The 26,393-nt window shown below is 43.9% G+C and overlaps 1 protein-coding gene across 2 annotated transcripts in view; it reads right to left on the bottom strand.

Moving 5' to 3' along the window:
- Positions 1-26,393, bottom strand: part of CAMK1D (calcium/calmodulin dependent protein kinase ID) — a 392,490-nt gene that overhangs the window by 218,986 nt on the left and 147,111 nt on the right. For both annotated transcript variants that reach the window (XM_086334937.1, XM_086334939.1), the window contains exon 2: positions 10,332-10,463. In XM_086334937.1, the coding sequence (XP_086191063.1) occupies positions 10,332-10,463 (132 nt within the window). The remainder of the gene's footprint in view (positions 1-10,331; positions 10,464-26,393) is intronic.

Raw genomic sequence — 26,393 nt, 5'->3', positions numbered from 1 at the left:
AGACAGAGAGATCTGGGTCTGACTTCCTGCTCTATCTACTTATGAGGCCTCCGGAAATTTTTTAAATAAGTCCCAGCTCCTCAACTATAAAATGTGAATAATAATATCCACTTCAGAGATTTATAGTGAAGATTACATAAAACGAGGCTCCTAGAAGTCCCAGCTAGTTTTTAAATGATGACAAAGTAGAATATTTGTTTTTAAGATCTCAAAGGGTAGGTATGTATGGTTCTAGACTTCAGATTACAAGGTTGAGACAAAAGCTTGAATTCTGATTTTAGAGTTAATCAATCTGTTAATTTAATCAATTGACATCTATTGCCTTTTTAAATCTATTGCTATTTCTTTCTACTTGTTGGGAGTCATAAGACTTTTTTTGGCTATTTGGCTTGTGAGATCTTAGTTCCCTGACCAGGGATCGAACCCAGGCTCTCAGCAATGAAAGCACGAAGTCCTAATCACTGGACCGTCAGGCAGGTCCCGGGAGTCATAAGACTTCTGATTCCCAAGGGCTGCATCTACAGTGAACAAAGTTCCCAAAGCAGTTTCCTAACAGAAGGGCAAGCTGGGGATCCTAAAAGATGGGGAACAGCTCCACAACGTCTCCCCAGCTCCATCTCATCCAAATTAGTCTCTGCACTTCAGTTTCTCCTTCCACAAAATGGGTACAATTTCTGCTCTGAGCTCTCCCACCAATTTATTCCACACTCTTACAATAGCATGATGAGAGTAGCAATGCCTAACATTTGCATAATCCCTAACACTGGAAGATTTTAACGTTTTAAAAAGGCTTCTCTTATGCCTTATGATCTTATTTAGGCACCCAGACAGCAGATTATTGACAGCCTTGAAGGTATATTGACTAAATTAAGCAAAAGGAAGTTTTTGCTCTTACGTGAAAAGATGTAAAAAAAAAAAAAAAAAAACTGAAATGTATTTAAAATGTGTATAAGTGCATATGTAAATATGTGTATCTACATATACATACATGTGTCCATATTTATGCACATATACACATATAAATGTGTACATTTAGCATATCAGTTCAGTAACCTTCAACAAAAATGAAAACACCACATCCATCACACCACTGAACTTGTTTACAAATAAATATCCTTGACTGTTGGGATTCCTCAGTGAGACCTACCTCATGCCTGAATCATGTAGTCAACCTTATTTTTAAAATATGTATAAAAGAAAAATGTAAATAGATAAAAATGAATATTAAATCCCATTTACCAAATTCCATATATGTGTGTGTGTGTGTGTGTGTGTATACATATACATACACACGCTATTTTAGAAATTATTTCTTTCAGTGTATATATAAAAACTTCAGACCAGTCACCTAAGACTCTAATCTCAATCTTAGACTGACTTGGAGGACAAAAGTCAGTGATATGGCTTTCAAATGGTAACCGTTTAAACCACCCAAAGGATACCCTTGGACTTTAAATATGTAAAATAAAGTCTATTCACCAAACTTTATAGAGTTTAAACTATAATCAGTTTAAACTGATAATCAGTCATAAATAAAGCTTCACTAGAATCATTTATCCAAATAAACAATGATGCAACTATGTAGAAAATAGAACTGACACAACCTAAAGTTTACCAGAAAAGAAACAGTGAACTTTTGGTGTATATTTATTTCTTTTTCTGTATTTGCCATCCTGGTTTTATCCCAGGATTCCTTGTACTTAAGTCTTTCAGGTTGCTAAGGATCCTCCAATATAAGCTTTTCTGATTTTTTTTGAAATATCAGATAAGATATGTATGTATATATGTGTACACACACACACACACACACTTATGTTGGAATCATTTAAATGAAATTTATATGAATCATTAGCTAAGTAAGTTGACTGGAGAAGAGAGAAAACACTTGCCAAGATAATAATAATTTAGAGGAATTTAAACCACCAACTAATCCACACAAGGGTTGAACTGCCCAAGCACACAGTCAGATTAGATGACAGGGAGACAGCACATGGAAATAAGCATGCAAATCACTAACACTGTTTTTAAAAGTGTGATAAAACACAATGTTTCTTCAAATACTCTAAATATCTACAGAGTCATATATATATAGTATAAAAGGTGGCAGGAACAGCCAGACTAGATTAAGTCAACTCTGTTGCTGTAGAAGAATCATCTTCCCCTCAAACCTGGCTCGTCTTCTAGAAGGCTCCCTGCCCCCACTGGCTGATGGAAAGCCCATGGAAATCAGCAGAGGTTTCTTCCCTGCTCTAGTCTCTACTGAGTCAGCACCTGCAGCCAGCGTTTCTAACCCTCCTTATCACCCGAATCCCCTCACCCACTCCTCCCCTCGATGCTCCCCACATTGCTTTTAGTTCTGGGCTGGACTCTGGAAATCCATGGTCTTAGGAAGAGGACCTCACAGGCACAGTCAGGGGGGACAGAGGTAAGCCTGGTGCTGTGGGGGTCTCAGAGGGAAGGGCACCCCAGGGAGGGACAATCGGGGGAAACCCTGAAGAAGAGGGGGTCTCAAACTGAGGCTTAGCCCACTGAAGCAGAAAGGAAAGAGGAGAGGCAGGGGTCTGGATCATTTATGCAGGAGTCATCTGTGCCTTTTGGAGGAATGAACTTGAACTTGGAGGGTGGGGAGGTGAAAGCTGCTGATGTTAAAGTGGAGGGGAGGGTGCTGTTTACCAAGCAGTCTGGATCCCATCAAGCAAGTGACTTCACAGAACTAAGGTGGAGAGGGTCAACAGCAGATGTGCAATTAAAATCTCATGTGCATAGAACTGGAAGGAGGCACTAAGAAAGAGTCTGTCTGATCATGAGAGCCACACTTCACGTGGTACTTGGGAAGCAGAAAACGCACGCAGGGAGACACTCCAGAGGTTCATGGTCCCTGGAGAGATAAACCACCGTTCCTGGCCAGACTAGTCTGAATATCCCTGTTGCAGCAAGGAACACCACCAATTCTAGTCTCCTCCTATTCACAGCAATACCCAAGAAATTGATAGAACTCATAAAAATTCACTGCTCCTGGATCTCAAGTCAAATTTTTTAAATGTTCCTGGATTATCTGCCTTGGACAAAAAGCACCATGGGAAAGCCACTGGGAAGCATCACATGTATCCTCTTTTGGCTGTACAGTCACGTTGGCACGAGGCCAATTTTATTTCTTATACACATGCCTACCGTTAGGATGAAATAAACGATGACCAGCAAATAGTGGTTTGGACAAAGCTGAGTTTACAGTCAGATCCACAAGGCTAGAAGAAACGGAGAAGTGAAGTACAGAGTTAAAGAGGAGAAAGTGCACCAAATTTGACAAGATTCCAAGGTCGGTCTCCAGTAGGGCCAGATGGACTAGCGTTGGCTCTTACGTATGTTTGATGCTTTCATTAAGCCTGGAGTGAACAGGTCCAAGAAGGGCTGTGTCACCTTTCCAACGCGACTAGAGACCTGCAGCTGATACACCCGCCTGTGCACGCTCCAAGCTTGACAAGATTGTGACTTTAATCATAGCCACATGGAACAAAAATAACCACCACCAAATAACCGAACCACATCCCTCACCCTGTTTTGTTGGAATTGCACAGTTTTTCCCAAATTAAGGGAACTTTCAGCAAAAGTTTTTCAGGGTAGTAAAGGGTTCCAGGATCATAACAGAGAGAGAGCCACCTCCCTATTTGTTATCACATGGCCTCCAGACATTCCGTTTCATACTTCCTGCCTGTGTCCTTAATTCTGAGAGTATGTTTCCACAGGAAAGGTCGCTCTGTGCCGGAACACCATCTTCTAGGCAGATTAGATCCTTAAAAAGTTGTATTGGTGCCTGAGAAACTCAAGTATCAGCTTTACCACCTTGGCCATTTTCCGTCACTGGAGAAGTGGTTTTGTTCACTCTGAATCGATGAATTTCTATTAAAGTGTCTGTTTCTCTGACACACACAATAAACCGGCACTTGGCAGTGATTTAAAGAAGCAAACGGGCCAGCTTGCCGTCAGAACAAAGCTGCAGGAGCAGAAGCAAGCCAGATTTCAATGAGTTAATTTACAGAAAAGCCTTTCTCTGAAGGCTAATACTTAATTCAAAACCAGCTGTCTTCTCCTTTGGGGGCTCAAGCTGCTTGCCTTGCCTCTAGTTAGTCTGTGCCGAGAGAAACGTGTCTAGTCCAAGAGAGCCAGGGAATGAAGCTCCTGTAAGGAGTGCTCAGGCCTCCGGAGCCTGGCTGTGGTGCTGACTCACGCTCTCCCAGGAAGACAGCCTCACCGCCCTGTCCGCGATCCATCCTTGACCTTGGCCATAGCAGATCCTGGGCTTTGGTGTCTGCTGCCTTCAGCAGCCCTGATTCCCTTTGAATGGCAGGCTTGCCAGTGAGAGTCCTGCTGACTTGACCAAGCCTTATGCCAGCCTCTCCAGTCTGGGAATGGCCATTACTGCCCCTACAACCCGGCCACCCTCAAACAGCCAGGTTCTCACTCCTGAATCCAGCTAGTGGCTGGTGCCTGCGCCCCACTGAGTGGGATAACAGGGTCGAGTCAATTCCCCTCCAAGGATGAAATCCAGCTCTTCAAGAGGGACCACATTTGAGTTTGCTCCACTAAACAAGCCCTCACACCTAAAGGAAGCATCATCTGGTAGGTGTGTGCGTGTACACATACACGCATGTTTACATCTGGTGTGTGTGTGCACGCACATATATGCATGTTTACGTCTGGTGTGTGTGTGCGCGCGTGCATATGTGCATGTTTATGTCTGGTGTGTGTGTGCGTGTGTATGTGCACATATATGCATGTTTACACATTTCTCCATACTGCTGGGCACATGAAGAGCATCTTCATCCCCCCGGCAGGTGAGACCATGAGGCCAAAGCCTTTGAGCAGCTCTTCTCAACACTGACTTGGCTGCATGTAAGAGTCCTGAGACGGAGATGGGGTGCTTTTTAAAATTTCCCAGTAGCCACCATAACCTCCAATTCTATCTCAATTGGTCAGGCTGGAGCCTGGGCGTCAGGATGTTTGCAAAAGATTCCTGGGTGATTTTAAAGTGCCATCAGGGTTGAGAAACACTGATTTAGAGGGGAAAAGGCAGAGACCCTGAGCTGAGACTCCCCAGTGTATCCACGATGAAGTACTTGCAGTTTAAAAGCAATTCCTACCCAGGCGAGAATTCTCCCCCAGGAAAGATCATCTCTGCAGCCAATAAAGTAACCATTAGAACAGCATGGAATCCTGGGGCCATGTTTCATGAGTACAGTAACTCTTGAAACAGTCCAAGCCTTGGTAACCCCAACTATTAGGAAAAGGGTTACTCTGAAGACATCGGTTTTGCTTCTCTCGTCTCCTATATTCCATCTCCATGCATTCCCTTCATCCGTCATTTCAATGCAGGCTGTTTGTATATTTTCCTTTCTACTTCTCCATAAATGCTTTATGTGTTGCCTTGAAATTAGATTTGAGCACTGCCTGCCCTCTAAGTAAATAATACCACGGAAACGATAAGCTCCATAATCCAGTGGTAACACTAACATTGTGATATTCCATAATGCAGAGAACACGCCCTTCACAGGACCTGAGCTAACCATTCCTCCAGGGAAGGCTGGTGCTGAGCCATACAGACCCTGCCTCCTGCCGGTCAGACAGAATCCCTCGATGTCACATAGCAACTGCCTACCATGACGCCTGCCTCTTTTTATTCCCTCTGAGCTTGGTTTAACATCCACTTATCAAGTAGGAGATTCATTTTGGGACTATTTTCAGGGCAAGAATAGAGACATCCTTAAGGATATATTAGCTACATTACTTTAATCCAATGAAAATCATAAATCTCTCACCCTGCAATAAACTCAGCACAGAGGAGGGCAAGCAGTCTCCCAGATGGGCCTCCTTAGATGAAAAACAGCCTGAAAATATAACAATGACCAGGGTATATGACAGAATTTGGAATAATGCAGGCCTCTTTGGAACCCTATTTTCAAGGATTTAGTTACAGAGGACCAAAGGATTTTTTAACACGTGGTTTCAGACAAATTTAACATTCAGCAAGCCCAGGTCACGGCTGGGCTTCAGATCTCCATCATCAACCTGCCATCCCCCAAGACCAGCATGTCTGAATCAGAACTCACCACCTCCCTCCTGCTCCTGGATTTCTGATCTCAGTTAACAAGGTCATCATCCATCCACCCACCTAACCAATCAGAAGCCTGGAAGTTATCCTAGACTCAACTCTCCCCTCAACTGTCTCCCAACTCCTCCCCAGTCTCTAAGTCCTGGAGATTCCATTTTGCCTCTTGCATCCCAGCGCATAGATCTGATTTTAATGCACTGCCATGCCTCCAATGGCTGCCTAACTGCTTCCCCGTATAGTAAATCTTGCCCCACTTTCTTCGATCTGCGACAATAATCTTTACGAAACAATCCTGATCACGTTGCTCTTTCCATTAAAACACTTCAAGGCTCCCCGCTGTCTGTAGGATAAAGTGGGGATATACAGCATCCCATGATCCAACCACCCCAACCTCAGGGCCCTCACATCTCACCTGGGACCCTCCGCCTGGTCCACTGGGCTCCGTGGAGTTCCCAGCACACCAGCTCGCCTCCCATCTCCTTTCCTCTGTTTACCCCGCCTCCTCCTGATTGGAATATCCCTCTGCCCTTCTTCCCTTAGCAAACTATACTCACTGTCTAGACGCACCTCCTCCAGGAAGCCTTCTCTCACACCCAACCCCAAAGGGAGAAATGGGAAGCCCCTATCTTAAATCCCTGGTAAGACCTCTCATACAGTATCTACAATGTCATTGCACTTACCTAGCTCCTGGAAGACAAGGATTGTATCTTGGATTTTCAATCTCAGCACCTAGCAGTGCCAACTGATGCACAGGAATTTCATAAACATCAGTGAAATGAATGAATGCTTCAATGGTGGCTCTTGATAGCAGTTCCAAAACTATCTTTTCTACAACTAATATATTATACTTTGCTTTCGACTGCTTATGACATGTGACAGCCTCTTATTCTACTTGTAAATCATTCACAGGGACCAAAACCCATATAGGAGATATAGCCCATTTTATCCCCTGAGAAATCACTGGTTTTCCATTCCTCAAAGAAGGGTCACACTTCAAGGCACCCCAATAGCAGAGACTGAGAACTATCAAAATAAGTGATTCCCAATCCCTGGTCCTCCCTTGCTTGAACCGCCCTCTTGCTGGAAGTGCGTATCATTTGAGGGAGCCACAGGGTGGAGGCACTACTTACGGCACAAAGACCAAGACACGAGCCAAGACTGGTTTATGAAGTTTGCATCTGCTGCCCTTGCCCAAGGAGACAGAAAATATCACCAAAAATAAAACCTGACCTCCTTGGTTTTGTGGCTTCTAAGCTCATGAGGGAGACACCCAAAATAAAGGCACCCATCGCTGATTCAGCAACAGGCAGCCCTTGTGCCCAAGGCAGAACCTCTGGAAGGCTCTGAGCCCACCCAGATTTCCATCTAAAATGTCAAATATCTGCAACGTGGCTGCAACTTAATACACAGCCAAATCCCTCTTCTCTGGGTGCTGATTTCACATTGGAAAATGGGCGATTTAAATAAATGTTTCATTAACATAGTGTTTTCCTGCTTGATGCTAATGTACGTAGAGAAATTTGTTTTCCCAAATTCTTTGCCACAGAATTATTTCATGCAGTCCTCACAGGAAAACATGAAACTCTTCAGGTCTCTAAGAGACCAAACAAATAAGAGAAAACGCTTGTAATAAAAAGTACTATCGAGATCCATTTGTTCCAGAACACACGTCACATATGCTGAAAGGACAGGAAGATCCTGACCACCTCGGTGGCGCTGGGCTTGTACTGATGGCAACAAAGCATCGTTCAGTGGGCACAGTTGGTCCCCAAGACACACAAGTGGGAGAGTTTATTCAGCAAAACCCAGACAGTGTGACACTTTGAGACCCAGTAAGGCTTGTTCCCATTCTGTTTCACTTATCTGTACAGGGATTCTTGCTCTGTGCTGATTCCAAATCCCCCAAATTTCAAGGATACTTCTAGCATCTTTTGCTAATAGGAGAGCTTAAAAACTTCATAGCACAATGCTTGGATACACTCCACTCACACAAAAGCAGGTCTCATATAAAAGTTTGTTTCCTCAAACCTTGGGAGACACGGGGGGAATGGCTTGACCATGAAAATGAGGGGAGAGGCCTGGACACCATGCTAATGGGAGACCATCTTTTGGGAGGATTCAACCACATCAGAACGGTTCTCGGCACCTTTGATCTGGAGGCATTACTCTGACTTAGTTCTGAGATGCTGGGATAGGGCTTTCCAGGTGGCACTAATGGCAAAGAACCCACTTGCCAACGCAGGAGACATAAGAGACCTGGGTTCGATCCCTGGGTCGGGAAGATCCTCTGAAGAAGGGAAAGGCGACCCACTCCAGTATTCTTGCCTGGAGAATCCCATGGACAGAGGAGCCTGGAAGGCTACAGTCCATGGGGTCACAAAGAGTTGGATACAACTGAAGCAACTTAGCACACATGTAAGAAATATACATTTGGTCACTGAGTTGACCAAAATATATTTCTCATATATACATTTGGTCTTGTCCATAGGTCCCAACTTCAGCTCATAAAACTCTTGGAATTTCCTAAGTGTGAGACAAAGGTGCCTTTGTTATGTGAACGAGGTGACTTTTAGAAGCACCAGGCTGGAGGCTATGTGTGTGTGTGTATGTTAGTCACTCAGTCGTGTCTGACTCTTTGCAACTTCATGGACGGTAGCCAGCGAGGCTTCTCTGTCCATGGAATTCTCCAGGCAAGAATACTGGAGTGCGTTGACTTTCCCTTCTCCAGGGGATCTTTCCAACCCAGCAATCAAACCTGGGTCTCCCGGATCGCAGACAGAATCTTTACCATCTGAGCCACCAGGGAAGCCCAGGCCGGAGGCTAGCTGCCAGGAGAACCAACCATGTGACTAGAGGGTTGGGGCTTTCATCCCATCCCCCAGATTTCCAGGGAGAGGAGAGGGGCTGGAGGTTGAATCAGTCACCAATGGCCGATGATTTTATCAATCACAACTATATAATGAAGCCTCCATAAAAGCCCTAAAGGACAAGTTTTTGTCCCTTTTTGGAGCGCTTCCACACTGGGGAACCAGAATGCTTCTGTGTGCCACCCTGGCCTCACGCTTCAGGAGGACAGAAGCCTCTTTGTTTGGGACCCTGCCGTGTGTATCTCTTCATCTGGTTCTTGGTTCACATCCTTTAAGATCCTTTCATAATAATTCGGCCGTTCAGTGAGTAAACGGGTTTTCCTGAGTTCCGCGAGCCATTCTAGCAAACTGATCAATGCCCAGGAAGGGGTCGTGAGAGCCTCTGATTTGCAGTCGGTCAGAAGTACAGGTAACACGAAAGCTTCAGACAGCAGCCTGACGGGGGGTGGTCTTGTGGGACTGAGCCCTTCACCTGCGGGATCGGACTCTGTCTCCAGGTGGACAGTGTCAGAATTGAGTTGAACTCTTGGACACCCTGATGGCAACAGAACTGCTTGCTGGTGAGGGAAAAGCCATGCATGTTGGAACTGGGTCCAGAAACCCCATCCAGGTTCTATTACGTGGGGAGCAAAACCAAACTCAGTGAAGAGGTAAAGCAGGTACCCAGTGAGCTCTGGAACTTGCTGGGTGCCAGGTGCCAGGTGAGTGGCAAGAGCAAGAGGCCCACCAAAGACTGGAAATCACACTGGTGGGGCTGACCTCCCGGCCTGTGCCACATCTGAGCTGCAAGGCAAGGGACAAGTGACTTTCATCTCTGAGCTTCACCTCCTTCTTACAAAATAAAGCACCAACAACAAGAAATCAATAATAGCACTGGGCACAGTGGCAGCTGCCCTTTCACTGACCACGTACTCTGCAGCAGGCACTGCACAGATACTTGCTAAGCACCATCTCACTTAATCCTGAGAACACCCAGGGGATGTTATTAACTCCAGTTTATGGAGGAGGTGCAGAGCTCAGAAACAGCCCAAGGTCACCTAGCTGGAGGGAGTGGCGGGGTCTCAGTTCAAATCCAAGTCCATCTGACTGCTCTGTTCTTTGGAAAGAATAATGACCTCAAATGACTGCCACAAACATTAGGAGATGAAATACAGTATGGAAAGTGCTCTGGACGCCCCATATAAACAGCAGTCAGGATTAACAAGCCCACTCCTCACTGCAGGTCAGCGTCCTGGTCGCCCTCTCTAGCCACTGAGCATGCGGCTCCCTGTAGCCTCCTCCTTCCCTTGCATCAGAGACCCCATCATCTTAGCATGACCCCCGGTGAGGGGGTGGGGAGGCTGTCCTCCTGCACTCACTTTCTCAGGACGGCGATCTCATTCTCAATGCTGCTTTCTTTGCCCTTCAGCGCCTTCTTGGGGATACACTTGACCGCAAAGAGTTTTCCAGTTGCCTTCTCTTCAGCTAAGACCACTTCCGAAAATGCCCCACTGTGAACAAAGAGGGAGAAAAAGAAGCAGATTAGATTGAGAAGATCTGGGGACTCCTGACAGGTCCTTTGATCCCACTTCCAAAATCAAGAGTAATAGCAACAATAAAAATGATCCCTGGTGATTTTTTTTTAATCCAACCAAACGTCTTTATGCAAAGAGTAAACAGAAGCAAGGGTGACCGCTTGCAAAGGGACATGGGGATGTCCACGTGGGTGTGGCCACCTCCCCCTGTCACCTCCCACTCTGAGAACAACCAAGCAGTGATAACTCAGGAGTTATAGGAATGCTCCAGGAAGGTTCCTGCAGAAAAGACTGCACCCATCTGAAGCTGTCGGCACTCCCAACCCCAAGCAGACAAGAGGGTAATATTCAAATGTCTACATTCCTCCCAGGCCCTTTCAGTCCCAAGAAAATTTCAGAGCACTTCGCAAACCTGTAATTAATTCTCACAGATAGGTAAAAGTGTAATTAATGTGTACAATGTGTGGTATTGACACGGGTTAATTAATTGGTAGGGCTGTGCATGGCTGCAGTGAGCAGCTTATTTCTCTTTTAAGTCAAACAAACAAAAACAAACATGATGCCCTGAGTCAGGGAGACTTTCCTGCCTGAAAACATATATCTTTCTCTGTGAGGTCAGAGCCCCAAACTGAAAATGTAACCAGAACATTCAGGCCCAGAGATTACCTATCTCCTGAGAGGTGGTCCATGAGCCCCAGAGGCTGCCTTGTCCCTCCACCTGCCACCTTCTCTATCTCCAGCAGAAAACCTCTGGGTGCCACTCTCGGGAGGGGACACAACTTCCCTAATGACTCAAACAAAAACAGACACCTTCATTGTCTGCTGCAGATCTCAGTAACATGGGTTTTGTGCAGGCCACAGAAAGTCACTGAGTCATTCTTGGTCTCCAGACTTTCAGGGGCAACTCCTATTTCCTTTGAGAGACACTAAACACAGCTGCTAAACAATTATCAGAGACAAAGATCAGAGACAAGCTCTCCTGCATCAAAAGAAGCTACTAGAAGGACCAATGTCATCCCAACACTGGTGCCTTGGGGCCTTTGTTCTTCAGTCAACGTCAAAGAGATGCCTAAGCAATGGATGAATGGATAAAGAAGATGGGGTACATATACACAGTGGAACACTACTCAGCCACAGAAAAGAGCAAAATAATGCCATTTGTAGCAACAGAGATGGACCTAGAGATCATCATACTGAGTGAAGCAAGTCAGACAGAGAAAGACTCACATCACGTGATACTGCTTAGTGTGAAATCTGAAAAAAATGCACAAATGAACCTATTTACAAAAGAGAAAGAGTCACAGATGTAGAAAACTTGTGGTTACCAAGGGGGAAAAGGGGGCATGGGGAAAAACTGACAGATTGGGACTGACACATATACACGACTATATATAAAACAGATAATACAGACCTTCTGCACAACACAGGGAACTCTACTCAATACTCCGTAATGGCCTTTATGGGAAAAGAATCCCAGAAGAGTGTATACAGGTATATGCTTAACTGATTCACTCTGCTGTGTACCTGAAATTAACACAACATTGTAAACCAACTAAACTCCAATAAAAATTAATTTAAAGAAACAACAACAGATGCCTAAGCAAGAGCGGACTTTTCTCTCCCCATCCTGTGCCACCTGACAGGGCTAGGCATCTGTCCCGGAGCAAAGACAGACTGATAGACAGATTTTAAATCCTTTCCAGTGGGAGGAATTCACCACTCAGTGCAATTAACTGTGAGTCTTCGGGGCAAGTGCTCCTCCTGAACCCCAACTCTTGAGAGAGGAGTCTGTCTTCAAGGCCTGCATCTAATTATAGAAAGCCAAGAGACAGAAGATAGGCAGTCCACGGAAGAACCAAGTGCAATATGTCAGAGCAAAGATCTGCCCACGGTCACGGGCCAAGTCACGGTCTGCCCACCCTCCACATGCCTGGCATATGCAGACACCGTCTCGACTCCGCCAGAACAGCAATTAGGAAACGGAAATACATAAAACCCAGGGCAGATTTATCAGAGTGATATATGGTATTAGACATTCCCAGTGGCATTTGGTCACTGCCAATGGCTTTCATCCAAAAAAGCCAATTCATAACAACTTGAGGGACTCCTCCACCCAGCAGCTGCTCTTCCTGCTCGTGTGTGTCTGGGGATGAACTGAGGTGAATTCTCCTCCCAGTGAGGGTTCCTAGGCAGAAGGAATGTGAAGGGTTACGGACTCGCTCCCGGGGAAAGGGGGGATGGGAGGGATTGGGATTGACACAAATATACTACTGATGCTATATATAAAGCAGATAGCTAAGGGGAACCTGCTGTGCAGCACAGCGAACTCTTCTCGGTGCTCTGCGGTGGCCTAAATGGGGAGGAAATTCAAAACAGAGGGGATGTTATGTATACATATGTGTGCTGAGCCACTTCTGTCATGTCCGACTCTGCAGCCCCATGGACTATAGCCTGCCAGGCTCCTCTGTCCACGGAATTCTCCAGGAAAGAATACTGAAGTGAGTTGCCATGCCCTCCTCCAGGGGATCTTCCCGACTCAGGGATGGAACCCGTGTCTCTTAGGTCTCCTGCATGGGCAGGCGGGTTCTTTACCACTAGCGCCACCTGGGAAGCCCATGTATATGTATAACTGTACAGCCGAAACTAACACAGCTTGGTAAAGGAACTCTCATAAAAATTGATTCTTAAAAAATGGTTACGTTGGAAAAATTTGATAAGCCTTTTCACTCATTACCTCTCTAAAGGAGAAAGAAGTTACATGAATAACTGGAGGCACTGGATGTTACGTACCACTTGACATTTACAAAGTGCTTTGGCCCATTTCAATGAACCCAATTCATACGGCAACCCAAGAAGTACACAGGAAGTTACTGTCCCTCTGTTTTGCAGAGGAAGATACTGAGGCCCAGGCGATAAGGGTCAAAAAGGAAAACGCAGGTTTCCTAACCTTTCCCAGGTCCTTCTCAAGACACTCTGCTAGGCTGCTAGCAGGGAGCCTGCCCCACAAGAGGGGCAGGTGACAGCTAGGGAGGGTCAGACACTGCCTTTCGGTGAGCTGTCTCCTGTCCTCCCACCCCGAGGGTGCAAACCCACCTCACGGCCTCGCTGAGCCAAACGGTGTGCATCTATCCAGCTTTAAGCTTTCCAAAGACTGAGCTCACTGGTCTTCAGGGGATATAAGATAAGCATAAATTGCTATTGTTCCTACAATAAACATAAATCACTGGAAGACACTTTCCCATTCCAAGAAAGCTAATTAAAAATATCAGAAGCAGAAACTCCTGAATGAAGAGTGGGGGCACTTTCAGTGTAATTACACAACAAAGTCAGGCATGTGTCTGCTTGTGTGCAGTAGTGGGAAGGAGAGGGAGACAGGCAGAGAGAGGAAGGCTGGAAAGGGGCTGGTCACAGGAAGGAAGACAGCAAGAAAAATTATGTGAGAGCCAGAAAGTCTCCAGAAAACCCAGGGAAATAAATTCCTAAGAACGCAAGTAGGGACTGAGAGTTACCAAGTTATACAAAATACAGGGAGGTCAGAGCAGGTCATGCTCCACAGCTGTAAGATACAAGTGCTGGGCATTTCATACTGGGCGGGAGAGCCTTCCAGCCAGACTGAGCCACACCTGAAGCTTGAACTGGTGGTCTGTGTGGGGGCCGCTCCTGGCTGGCACCCCCTTGTCCTCCCTCCATGATCTGACTCCTCCTTTTGTCACCCTTGACTAGAACCAGGAGCGCTGGCCACTGGGAGGTGGCAAGGGTCGACCAAGTGCTAACCCAGGGCTCTCCTGCTGCTCATCCTATTGGTCTCTTGTGTGACCTCTGACGGCGGTAGCCTCCTTCCTAAAACTCCCTCCTTCCTGGTTCTATGACAGCTCTCTCCTCCCATCTATACATCCAACTTCTCTCAGGGCCACCTGTTCCTCCTCTTATCAAATGTCAGCGATCCACTAAGTCCCATCCTCAGCCCAGCCTTTATCCTAGTCTACGCCCTCCCCTGGAAAATCTGGGGGTGTTTCCTGTTTCCACACCACCACCTATTTCCTCATGGCCCCCTAACCTTGATCTAAATTGTAACCTCCCTCATCTCATCTCATGTGCAAATCTCATCTTTCCAGCTGCCCACTAGGGTCCTAGTATCTTCTTCCCCAAACTTCTATCTCTTATACCCGCTCTCATTTCTGTAGATCTAGGAAACCAGCCTAGAACTCAACCTCATTTTTTTTTTATTTTATTTTTAAACTTAACATAATTTTATTAGTTTTGCCAAATATCAAAATGAATCCGCCACAGGTATACATGTGTTTCCCATCCTGAACCCTCCTCCCTCCTCCCTCCCCATACCATCCCTCTGGGTCGTCCCAGTGCACTAGCCCCAAGCATCCAGTATCGTGCATCGAACCTGGACTGGCATCTCATTTCATACATGATATTTTACATGTTTCAATGCCATTCTCCCAAATCTTCCCACCCTCTCCCTCTCCCATAGAGTCCATAAGACTGTTCTATACATCAGTGTCTCTTTTGCTGTCTCGTACACAGGGTTATTGTTACCATCTTTCTAAATTCCATATATATGCGTTAGTATACTGTATTGGTGTTTTTCCTTCTGGCTTACTTCACTCTGTATAATAGGCTCCAGTTTCATCCATCTCATTAGAACTGATTCAAATGTTTTCTTTTTAATGGCTGAGTAATACTCCATTGTGTATATGTACCACAGCTTTCTTATCCATTCATCTGCTGATGGACATCTAGGTTGCTTCCATGTCCTGGCTATTATAAACAGTGCTGCGATGAACATTGGGGTACACGTGTCTCTTTCCCTTCTGGTTTCCTCAGTGTGTATGCCCGGCAGTGGGATTGCTGGATCATAAGGCAGTTCTATTTCCAGTTTTTTAAGGAATCTCCACACTGTTCTCCATAGTGGCTGTACTAGTTTGCATTCCCACCAACAGTGTAAGAGGGTTCCCTTTTCTCCACACCCTCTCCAGCATTTATTATTTGTAAACTTTTGGATCACAGCCATTCTGACTGGTGTGAAATGGTACCTCATAGTTGTTTTGATTTGCATTTCTCTGATAATGAGTGATGTTGAGCATCTTTTCATGTGTTTGTTAGCCCTCTGTATGTCTTCTTTGGAGAAATGTCTATTTAGTTCTTTGGCCCATTTTTTGATTGGGTCATTTATTTTTCTGGAGTTGAGCTGGAGGAGTTGCTTGTATATTTTTGAGATTAGTTGTTTGTCAGTTGCTTCATTTGCTATTATTTTCTCCCATTCTGAAGGCTGTCTTTTCACCTTGCTGATAGTTTCCTTTGATGTGCAGAAGCTTTTAAGGTTAATTAGGTCCCATTTGTTTATTTTTGCTTTTATTTCCAATATTCTGGGAGGTGGGTCATAAAGGATCCTGCTGTGATGTACGTCAGAGTGTTTTGCCTATGTTCTCCTCTAGGAGTTTTATAGTTTCTGGTCTTACGTTTAGATCTTTAATCCATTTTGAGTTTATTTTTGTGTATGGTGTTAGAAAGTGTTCTAGTTTCATTCTTTTACAAGTGGTTGACCAGATTTCCCAGCACCACTTGTTAAAGAGATTGTCTTTAATCCATTGTATATTCTTGCCTCCTTTGTCAAAGATAAGGTGTCCATATGTGCATGGATTTATCTCTGGGCTTTCTATTTTGTTCCATTGATCTATATTTCTGTCTTTGTGCCAGTACCATACTGTCTTGATAACTGTGGCTTTGTAGTAGAGCAAAAGCCCCAGTCCAGACAGCTTCACAGATGAATTTTACCAAAAATTTAGAGAAGAGCTAACACCTATCCTGTTCAAACTCTTCCAGAAAATTGCAGAGGAAGGTAAACTTCCAAACTCATTCTATGAGGCCACCATCACCCTAATACCAAAACCTGACAAAGATCCCACAAAAAAAGAAAACTACAGGCCAGTATCACTGATGAACATAGATGCAAAAATCCTTAACAGAATTCTAGCAATCAGAATCCAACAACACATTAAAAAGATCATACACCATGACCAAGTGGGCTTTATCCCAGGGATGCAAGGATTCTTCAATATCCGCAAATCAATCAATGTAATACACCACATTAACAAATTGAAAAATAAAAACCATATGATTATCTCAGTAGATGCAGAGAAAGCCTTTGACAAAATTCAACACCCATTTATGATAAAAACTCTCCAGAAAGCAGGAATAGAAGGAACATACCTCAACATAATAAAAGCTATATATGACAAACCCACAGCAAACATTATCCTCAATGGTGAAAAATTGAAAGCATTTCCTCTAAAGTCAGGAACAAGACAAGGGTGCCCACTTTCACCACTACTATTCAACATAGTTTTGGAAGTTTTGGCCACAGCAATCAGAGCAGAAAAAGAAATAAAAGGAATCCAAATTGGAAAAGAAGAAGTAAAACTCTCACTATTTGCAGATGACATGATCCGCTACATAGAAAACCTTAAAGCTTAAACCTTAAACCTTAAACCTTAAACCTTAAGGTTTAAACCTTAAACCTTAAACCTTAAAAACCAGAAAATTACTAGAACTAATCAATGCCTATAGTAAAGTTGCAGGATATAAAATCAACACACAGAAATCCCTTGCATTCCTATACACTAATAATGAGAAAACAGAAAGAGAAATTAAGGAAACAATTCCATTCACCACTGCAACGGAAAGAATAAAATACTTAGGAATATATCTACCTAAAGAAACTAAAGACCTATACATAGAAAACTATAAAACACTGGTGAAAGAAATCAAAGAGGACACTAATAGATGAAGAAATATACCATGCTCATGGATTGGAAGAATCAATATAGTGAAAATGAGTATACTACCCAAAGCAATTTATAGATTCAATGCAATCCGTATCAAGCTACCAACAGTATTCTTCACAGAGCTAGAACAAATAATTTCACAATTTGTATGGAAATACAAAAAACCTCGAATAGCCAAAGCGACCTTGAGAAAGAAGAATGGAACTGGAGGAATCAACCTCATTTCTTTCCCACTTCCACCACCAAGTAGATCCAGGTTTCCACTAACAAGACTCTCAGATGACCATCTGTCTTTCCATCCCTACACCACTGCTTTGAGTTCCAGTTATTCCATTCAGGACTCTCTCCTGGCTCCTCTGGCCTCAGTAAGCCTACTTTCCACCACTGCTGTTGCTGCTGCTGCTAAGTCGCTTCAGTCGTGTCCGACTCTGTGTGACCCCAGAGACAGCAGCCCACCAGGCTCCCCCGTCCCTGGGATTCTCAAGGCAATCACACTATCTTCTACCTATTCCTGGAATTATTTTTCCAAAGCAAAGATCTGATTATGTGACTACCCTACTTAAAACACTGAGGCTTCAAGTCTACACAGCATAAAGGTTAAACTCCTTTGCAAGTTTCCATGGCATTCAATGGGCTTTCTGGTGGCTCAGACGGTAAAGAATCTGCCTGCAATGCAGGAGATCTAGGTTTGATCTCTGAGTCGGAAGATCACCTGGAGAAGGAAATGGCAACCCACTCCAGAATTCTTGCCTGGAGAATTATATGCACAGAGGAGCCTGGCAGGCTACAGTCCATGGGGTTACAAAGAATCAGACACAACTGAGTGAGTGACCAATACTTTCACTTCCATGACATTCAAAGCTCTCTGCAATTTGACCCCAACCTGCAAACTCCTCCACCACTAAGCCATCCTCCCCAGCAAAAACATGCCCCACCATGCACGCATCATCTCCACTCAACCACAAAGGTCAGCTGGCATTTCCCAAATACACCCATGTCCTTTCACACCTTGAGGTGGGTTCCAGTCCACCCATCTCCTCTCTTTCTTGAATACCATTCCTTTTTCTTTCTGCTTGGCAAAACTCTGTTTATATTTTTAAAGGGCCTAGTTGATATATTTCCTCATCTTTGAAGGCTTTCTTAATTGTCTTCCCAGCAGACAGAATGAGGCCATCATTCTGAGGCTCACACACTTGACTCACACCTCTATTGCCTTATGCACACATGCCATTTGTGGCCTTTTGTGTGCTTCCCTATATGTGAGCAGAACTCCTAAGTTGTTCTCTTCTGTGTCTCCATTCCTAACAATGTTTGGCACTAAACGATGCCCAAGGCAGTTTGATGATCACCATTACCTGAGGCTCTCCTTGGATTCTCCCCTATGCTGCAGATGCACCAAGTAAATGATGTTCTCCAATGACCTTCCACTCAGTGTAGGGGAAAAATACTGTTCCTTTCCTCCTTTATAATGTAGTCCTCTGAGTTTCTATGCAAGCCTATGCAGAAAGATCCTCAACGGTTTCTCTCGAAGCATACAAATTCTTTGCACCTTTCCAGATATATTTTAAACTGTATGCCTATGTACCTGAATGCTTAAATCATATTCTGCTGCTGCTAAGTCACTTCAGTCGTGTCTGACTCTGTGCAACCCCATAGACGGCAGCCCACCAGGCTCCCCCATCCCTGGGATTCTCCAGGCTAGAACACTGGAGTGGGGTGCCGTTTCCTTCTCCAATGCATGAAAGTGAAAAGTGAAAGTGAAGTTTCTCGTGTCCGACTCTTAGCGACCCCATGGACTGCAGCCTACCAGTCTCCTCCATCCATGGGATTTTCCAGGCAAGAATACTGGAGTGGTGTGCCATTGCCTTCTCTGTAAATCATATTCTACACTTGGATAATCCTGAGGTCACTAATTTGTGAATTTATGGCATGATATTTCTCCCCATAAATCATTATCTTGATTATAGAAGTAAAATTCGTTAGGAAAATGGAGAGGGCAGATTTTTAGATAGGTAAAGGACTTTAGGAAATGCATAATCATAGGGGAAATAAAAATCCCAGGGACTTGAAAATGGTATTTCTTCAAGTTGTGACAAGATACTTCTTTGAGTTTCAAAGAAAACTATTCTATTTTTTAAAAACACACCACATTTCCAATTAAATTAAATCTTTATGATGAATCACTGAAAAGGTCAAAGAAAAAAGTTCTTCGTGAAGTGCTAAGTATTTTCATCTCCTGAAGATAAGCTGCACAAATTACAAAAGCTGTATCTTTCCCCCTTTTCTTCCACATTTCAAAGCAAATCACATCATTACCCAGAGGTACACCTTACTCTGATTGTAAGCCAGGCACACTGGAGAAAATAAACAATCTTTTGAGAGCTGAATTTCCAAGACTTGAGGGAAATGTCATATTTTCTATATTGACTAAAGAATTCTAAATGACTCCCCTTGCTTCTAACTTCATAAATAATGGCTCTGAAAAAGACGCTTTGTTTTTGCTTCATCTAGTTAGTTGTAAGAATGGAACTCTGGTGTTGTAATGAGAACTATCCATGCCATAGAGTATCCATGCTATGAAGTTCAGTCAGGGATTGGCACCCAGTCCTCTATGAGTGAAATGATTCCCAACTCGCAACTGACTAATGGAAAAGCAAGCAAAGAAGTGGGTCGGGTTCCAGAAAGTCCTTATATTCTTGAGCTCCCTAGAAAAAGCAGCACAAAATCCATGTGCGTCAAGGATACCTTGCTTTAAATAGACATTTAAGGGTTTTGTGAATCACAGTTAGACATTTACCTTCCAGGTGTTAAAGAAAACTCCTAGGGCCATTCAGAGCACCTTACCCCCAGATGTGCTGCAATATATTGAGACTAGAACTCAGAGCACAGCCACACCCACAGATTCACTGGATAACACAACTGCTCACTACCAATTCTGATCATAAAAAGTAAACACAAGAATCTATAGGGAGGAGGGATAAATTAGGAATATGGGATATATACCCACTACATATATATATATATACCACTACATATAAAGTAGATAAACAAGGATTTACTGTATAGCACAGGGAACTATATTCAATATCTTGTAATAATCCATAATGGAAAATCTATAATGAAATACATACACACATATATATGGACAACTGAATCACTTTGCTGTACACTTGAAACTAACACAATATTTTAAATCAACTATACTTCAATTTTTAAAAAAGAGGATCTCTGGATTCTGCTTTCTTGATTTCTATGATCTATAATCTGAAGTTGTTAAGAACAAATATCAGGTAGTACCTAAGAAGAGGAGCTGATGTGCCGGCTCCCCTAAGTGCACATAATGTTAAAATAAACTCTTTTCACAAACAAGAGCAATTGCATCACAAAATATACAAACATTTAGTCTCTGACCACCTGCTATGACTTGTATATTTTCGGTGCTCCCCACATGTCCATATGATTGAACTGGTGAAACCTCTAAAAGACACTGCTGATTTTTAAGCAAAATCAGGAATTCCAGAGCTGTCTTTCTGATTCATGAGAGTACACTAAAGTGGCCACTCGATAAAATTATATCCATCCCAAATTAGACCAAGAAATAATCAGATGCTGCTGAAATGATATGCCCTATTAGTTTAGAGCCAGCTATTACTTGTCCATTGAGCTTCCAAGCTTCTGAATCATTCTACATGCAAATCAGATTGGCTGTGTTATTGTCTTTATTAACACCATCACCTCTAGCCCACTGTTACTACTACAACCTGCAACTGGACAGACAGATGTTACCCCAGGCTCTGGACCGTAAATCTAAAATGTTCTTTTCCACTAAGCCTATTGTTTTTCCCGGTGTCAGGGCCAGGACAATATTAAGGGCTGATGGGGAGGAAAAGAAAAAAATCTAATCAGTAGAAATGAAGTTGGTAATATTTGGCTTGAGACAACAGAGAAACAAACAGGTGCCTTTGAGACCTCTTGTTCCAGAGCAGAATCAATTCTCAAAATAGGAAAACCTATGTGCTCACCCCAATAGTTGTCTTACTGACCCCAGAGAATCCAAACAGATAATAACAGGAGTGGAGTCAGATGGTCTCAGTGTCTAAACTCTCCAGGCAGAAATGAGGCAATTTTAGAAGTGGCAATAACTCTTTCTGGTAGAATCTTCACTTAAATATGTTCACTAATTCATATACCACGAATGACATTGTATGCTAATTCAGTCCAGTGACCTAAAGAAAGACATGCCCGATATGAATAAAGCTCTGACAAGCAAGCAGAGAGAGAAGTCTTAATTCAACAATAAATATGTGTGCACGAAAACTGGCATCTCTTCATTAATAGATATAACATCTATTACTTTAAGTGTGTTTCCTCAAATCCTCCATTTGACAATTACATAGTACTACTCATGATAGTTCACAGCAACGCTTCAGCTAGAAGTAACACAAACTTCCTTTTTTCAAGAAAAAAAAAGTATAACAAGCCCTCATTAATTTTGATCCGTGTCTCACCAGCCAGCTCACATAAGTGACATTTTCTTAACTTTAGTAAGGAAGACTCCCATTAAAAATAGCTATTCTTTTTCACCCAGAAATACCCTCTTCTTCTTCAACTGGCAAATTCCACAATGACTAGCCACCAGATTCTAAAACAGCTTCAAGAGCCACGACAGAAATGTTCTTAAACATTCATCCGATTAGTGTGATTGTTGCCCAGATCACTTCTCATTCTAAGTACATCCCACATCTAAAGCCACTGGAGTGGGCGATGACAACGCTCATCACAGGGAAAGCTGCAAAACAGCACTGTCTTGCGGGTGGCAACTTGGGTTCCTTAAGGTTCTTCTTGGCGCTAAATCTTTCCAGCTAACTGCTTCACTGATCCAAATGCAGAAGAGAAATAAATTCCAAATGAATGCCTCCTGCCATATTTTAAAGAACACACTTCATTTAATAGCACAACTTTCCCCTTCACTTCTCTGCTGTGGTCCCATGTCTTCTCTCTGCTCTTGTGAAAGGCTGATTCAGAACTCGAGTGAGTCAGTCATTTTTTCCTCAGCACATCCACAGGGAGCATTCATGGAAGCCTGGTTTTTGGAGGTGATGGCAGAACAAAAGATTCCGTTCTTCTGGGATTACAGAATCTCCTTGTAGCCATGGCTAAAGGGCCGGCAACACTGAAAGGCACGTAAGGTATACTTGTGGGTCACACATGCCTTTGCTGCAAGAACGCCTTTTACTTGGATGATGTGGTGATGACTTGGATGAAACTAAACTCCCAGGATCTTCTCTATGTTCCTTGGTCAACCGTGCAGACCTAAGAGACCTGCAGCCTTCATAGATCTCCTCTTTGGCCAAGATTCTCCTGACAGAGGTGGCTCTTCAGAATGCCCCGGCCCTTTCTCACTCCCATTTCTCATGGCGGGGTAACCAGACCTAGTGTACATTCATATCCCGCTGCTAAGATCCAGCATCCCCCTGATGCCAAATCCACAGGCTTTGGAGGGACTGGGAAAAAGGGGTGGGCAAAACCATAACCCCTAAGCCAGGAGGGACATTTATGGTTAACCCAGCTGGAGAAGGCGATGGCACCCCACTCCAGTACTCCTGCCTGGAAAATCCCATGGATGGAGGAGCCTGGTAGGCTGCAGTCCACGGGGTCGCTAAGAGTCAGACACGACTGAGCGACTTCACTTTCACTTTTCACTTGCATGCACTGGAGAAGGAAATGGCAACCCACTCCAGTGTTCTTGCCTGGAGAATCCCTGGGATGGTGGAGCCTGGTGGGCTGCCATCTATGGGGTCGCACAGAGTCGGACACGACTGAAGCAACTTAGCAGCAGAAGCAGCTGGCCATTCCTCATACGGTCATTTTCACTCACTGGTAGGCTTGTATTTGAAACCCTCTTTTAAGCTTATTTGAATTCTTGCTCAGGGCAGATGCAACAATAGGTAACTTCAAGGGAAATGCCCTTGAGCTCCATGACAACCAAACTTACACAACAAGGTGCCCTTTCATAGGTCTTTCAAGCTCCCCCATTAAAAAACAGAGAGAAAGAGTCCTTATTGCTATAATAATTACTACATTAAAAAGACATTTGGCTGTATCTATTGAAAGAAAACAGGAGGCCTAATAAAACTTGGTTTAAAAAAAAACAATATAAGTTTGAAGTAGCAAAGCACTGTAAATTTCCTACATCAAACCTCAGAGCTATTGCAGCTTTTGGTTTGAGACCACCAAAATAAAGCAAATATCACAAAAAAGTCACATGAATTCTTTGGTTTCTCAGTGCGTATAAAAGTTATGCTTATGCTACATTGTAGTCTATTAGGTATACAACAGCATTACATCTAAAAAAGCAATGCACATACCTTAGTTTTAAAATATTCACGGCTAGAAAGTGCTAACATCTGAGCCTTCAGTAAGTTGTTGTCTTTTTGCAATAGTGACGTCAAACATCACTGATCACAGATCACCATCACAAACACTCTAATGGTTTAAAAGTTTGAAACATCGTGAGAATTGCCAAAATGTGACACAGACACATGAACTGGGCCAATGCTGTTAGAAAAGGGGCACCAACAAAGCTGCTCAATGCAGGGTTGCCCCAAACCTCCCACTTAGTAGAAAACGCAGTGAAACACAATAAAGTGAAGCGAAAGAAAATGAAGTCTGCTTGTGTCCATCAACAGGAAATTGACCGAGTAAATTACAGCCTAAAAATACAAGGAACTGTTATGCAGTCATGTAAAATAATTAAGCAGACTTATGTGGGCTACTATGGAATTGTACCCAAGATACATTGTTAAGTGAAAAAATAAAGGTGTACAGCAGTGTCTTTTGTGTTACTGTTTGCATCTCACACACACACACACACACACACACACACACAGGCACACAGGCACACATACACACACAATTTCTGAGAAGACAGACAAGAAGCAAGTAACACTATTTCTTCCAGGGAGAGTCCTAAGAATGAGGCTTGCTGGAAGACTTCCTTCCCACCCATTTTATGAAGTACCCAGTGTATGTACATTTTTCCATTAAAAGTTATTTAATGAGGTAGAGAAAATTTTGGAAAAAGAGAATAACCAGTATCTATCTATGCACAATGACTACCCAGCTAGTTAAAGGCTTATACTAGAAGTCTAGTTGGATTAACCAACTAGCTATATGTTATTGACAAAAAGTCAGCAACAATCCCATTACAGAGCCAAGTTCACGCTTGTGCTGGGTGGAGACTAGTGGACAAAGCAGAACAACGTGGCAGATGTTACACGCAAGAGGAGCGTGGGAGGAGGAGAATTTTCCAGGAGGAGACAAGGCTAAGAAATGCTATGTGCGCCCATGTGTGTGTAGAGCTACAAAACACACCCTCTCTGTTCACAGCACTGCAGCAGCCTTCGGTGGACAGAACAGTGCCCCCCTAAAGACGACCACATTCTAATCCCTGGAGCCTGTGAATATTAGCCTCACGGCAAAAGGGACTTGGCATCTGTGATGAGGTTAAGGGACTTAAAATGGGGAGAGTACCCTGGATTATCTGGGTGGCTCAATGTAATGACAACGGTCCTTACAAGTGGGAGGCAGGAAGGTCAGAATCAGAGAAGGACATGGGGTTCCAGAAGCAGCAGTCAGGGGGCTCCCCTGGTGGTCCAGTGGTTAAGACTCCATGCTCCCAGTGCAGGGGGCCTGTGTCGAATCTCTGGTCAGGGAACTAGAGCCCACATGCATGCATGCTCCAAGTAAGACTGGGGGGTGGCGGGCAGGGAGAGTGGGAGACGAGAGAGAGACGGGAGAGATAGAGAGAGAAAGCAAGGAGCAGTGGTCAGAGTGATGCAAAAGGGGCTGTGAGCTGAGGAACAGAGGCAGCCTCTAGAAAAAGCCACTAGGAAAAAGAAAGAAGAGGTTTTCCCCAAGGCCCCCCAGAAGGAACGGAGGCCTGCAGCTTCTTGGCTTTCACCCTGTAATACCCACTTCAGAGCTTCTGACCAGAACTAGTAAGTCACTAGGTCTGTGGTAATCTGTCATAGCAGCAATAGGAAACTAATACAAATCTCCAGTATTGGTATTTATCCCCATTTTACAGACAGGAACACTGAACTCATCAAGGTCCAAGAATCTGCCCAAATCTCAAAGCTAGGAACTGGAGCAGCCAGGATTCAAACCCAGGTGTAAGGGTGGAAGAGAAAGCAGCCGCTGGACGGGGAACTTGGAGCCACACTGTGAACATAAATGTCAGACGGAAGAGTGTCACTTCGTGCAGCGGGTAGTCAGAAGGCGTGAGGTTCTGAACACACAAGGGAAATGAACAGAGCCGACTGACATTCTCAACCCAGTCCAATGTATCACAGGTAATCTTGCGTGTCTTTTTCATCATTCCGAAAGGAAACAGAGATGGGTCCTCCCTGTCACAGTGATATGATATGGCTTTGCCCTGAGGACGTTCACTGATGGCAAACATTTTCGCATTAGTAGTCCTGAATGGTATAAAAACAATTTTCACGAAGAAAATTCCCTTCTCTTTCTTTTTACTTTAGAGATTGTTCCTAATTGGCTGCATCGCCTTACACTAAGCTGATGAAATGGTCCACACATCTTCCCATCATTGAGCTGCACGTTGAACAGGTTGGAGACAGAACCTGGATGCAGGTTATTCTGTGCTTCCTTATAGGTGCAAAGTTTCGGCCTAGAGAACAATGTTCTTCCCCTAAAAAGATCGGTTATTGTGAAAAGAATGAAGCTTCCCTAACCTAGATTATCACCAACCACCACCACCATCAACATCCTCGTCTATACTGATTACTAAAGAAAAGTGAAAAGTGACAGTGAAGTCGTTCAGTCGTGTCCGACTCTGCGACCCCATGGACTGTAGCCCACCAAGCTCCTCTGTCTCTGGGATTCTCCAGGCAAGAATACTGTAGTTGCCATTTTCTTCTCCAGGAGATCTTCCCGACCCAAGAATTTTACCTGGGTCTCTCACACTGTAGGCAGACGCTTTACCATCTGAGCCACCAGGGAAGTCCACTGCTTACTAAAGCCTTATTAAAAGCTTACTTTGAAAACTCTTTGCCAACAGTTTTCTAATTCTACCAATAACCCTGTG

Source organism: Bos grunniens, chromosome 13 (genome assembly GCF_055505025.1).
Source record: "Bos grunniens cultivar Pamir isolate PY7600 chromosome 13, Bosgru_T2T1.0, whole genome shotgun sequence".
Taxonomy (NCBI): domain Eukaryota; kingdom Metazoa; phylum Chordata; class Mammalia; order Artiodactyla; family Bovidae; genus Bos; species Bos grunniens.
Note: the sequence above shows the minus strand (reverse complement) of the source record. Positions and strands in the feature narration are given on the sequence as shown.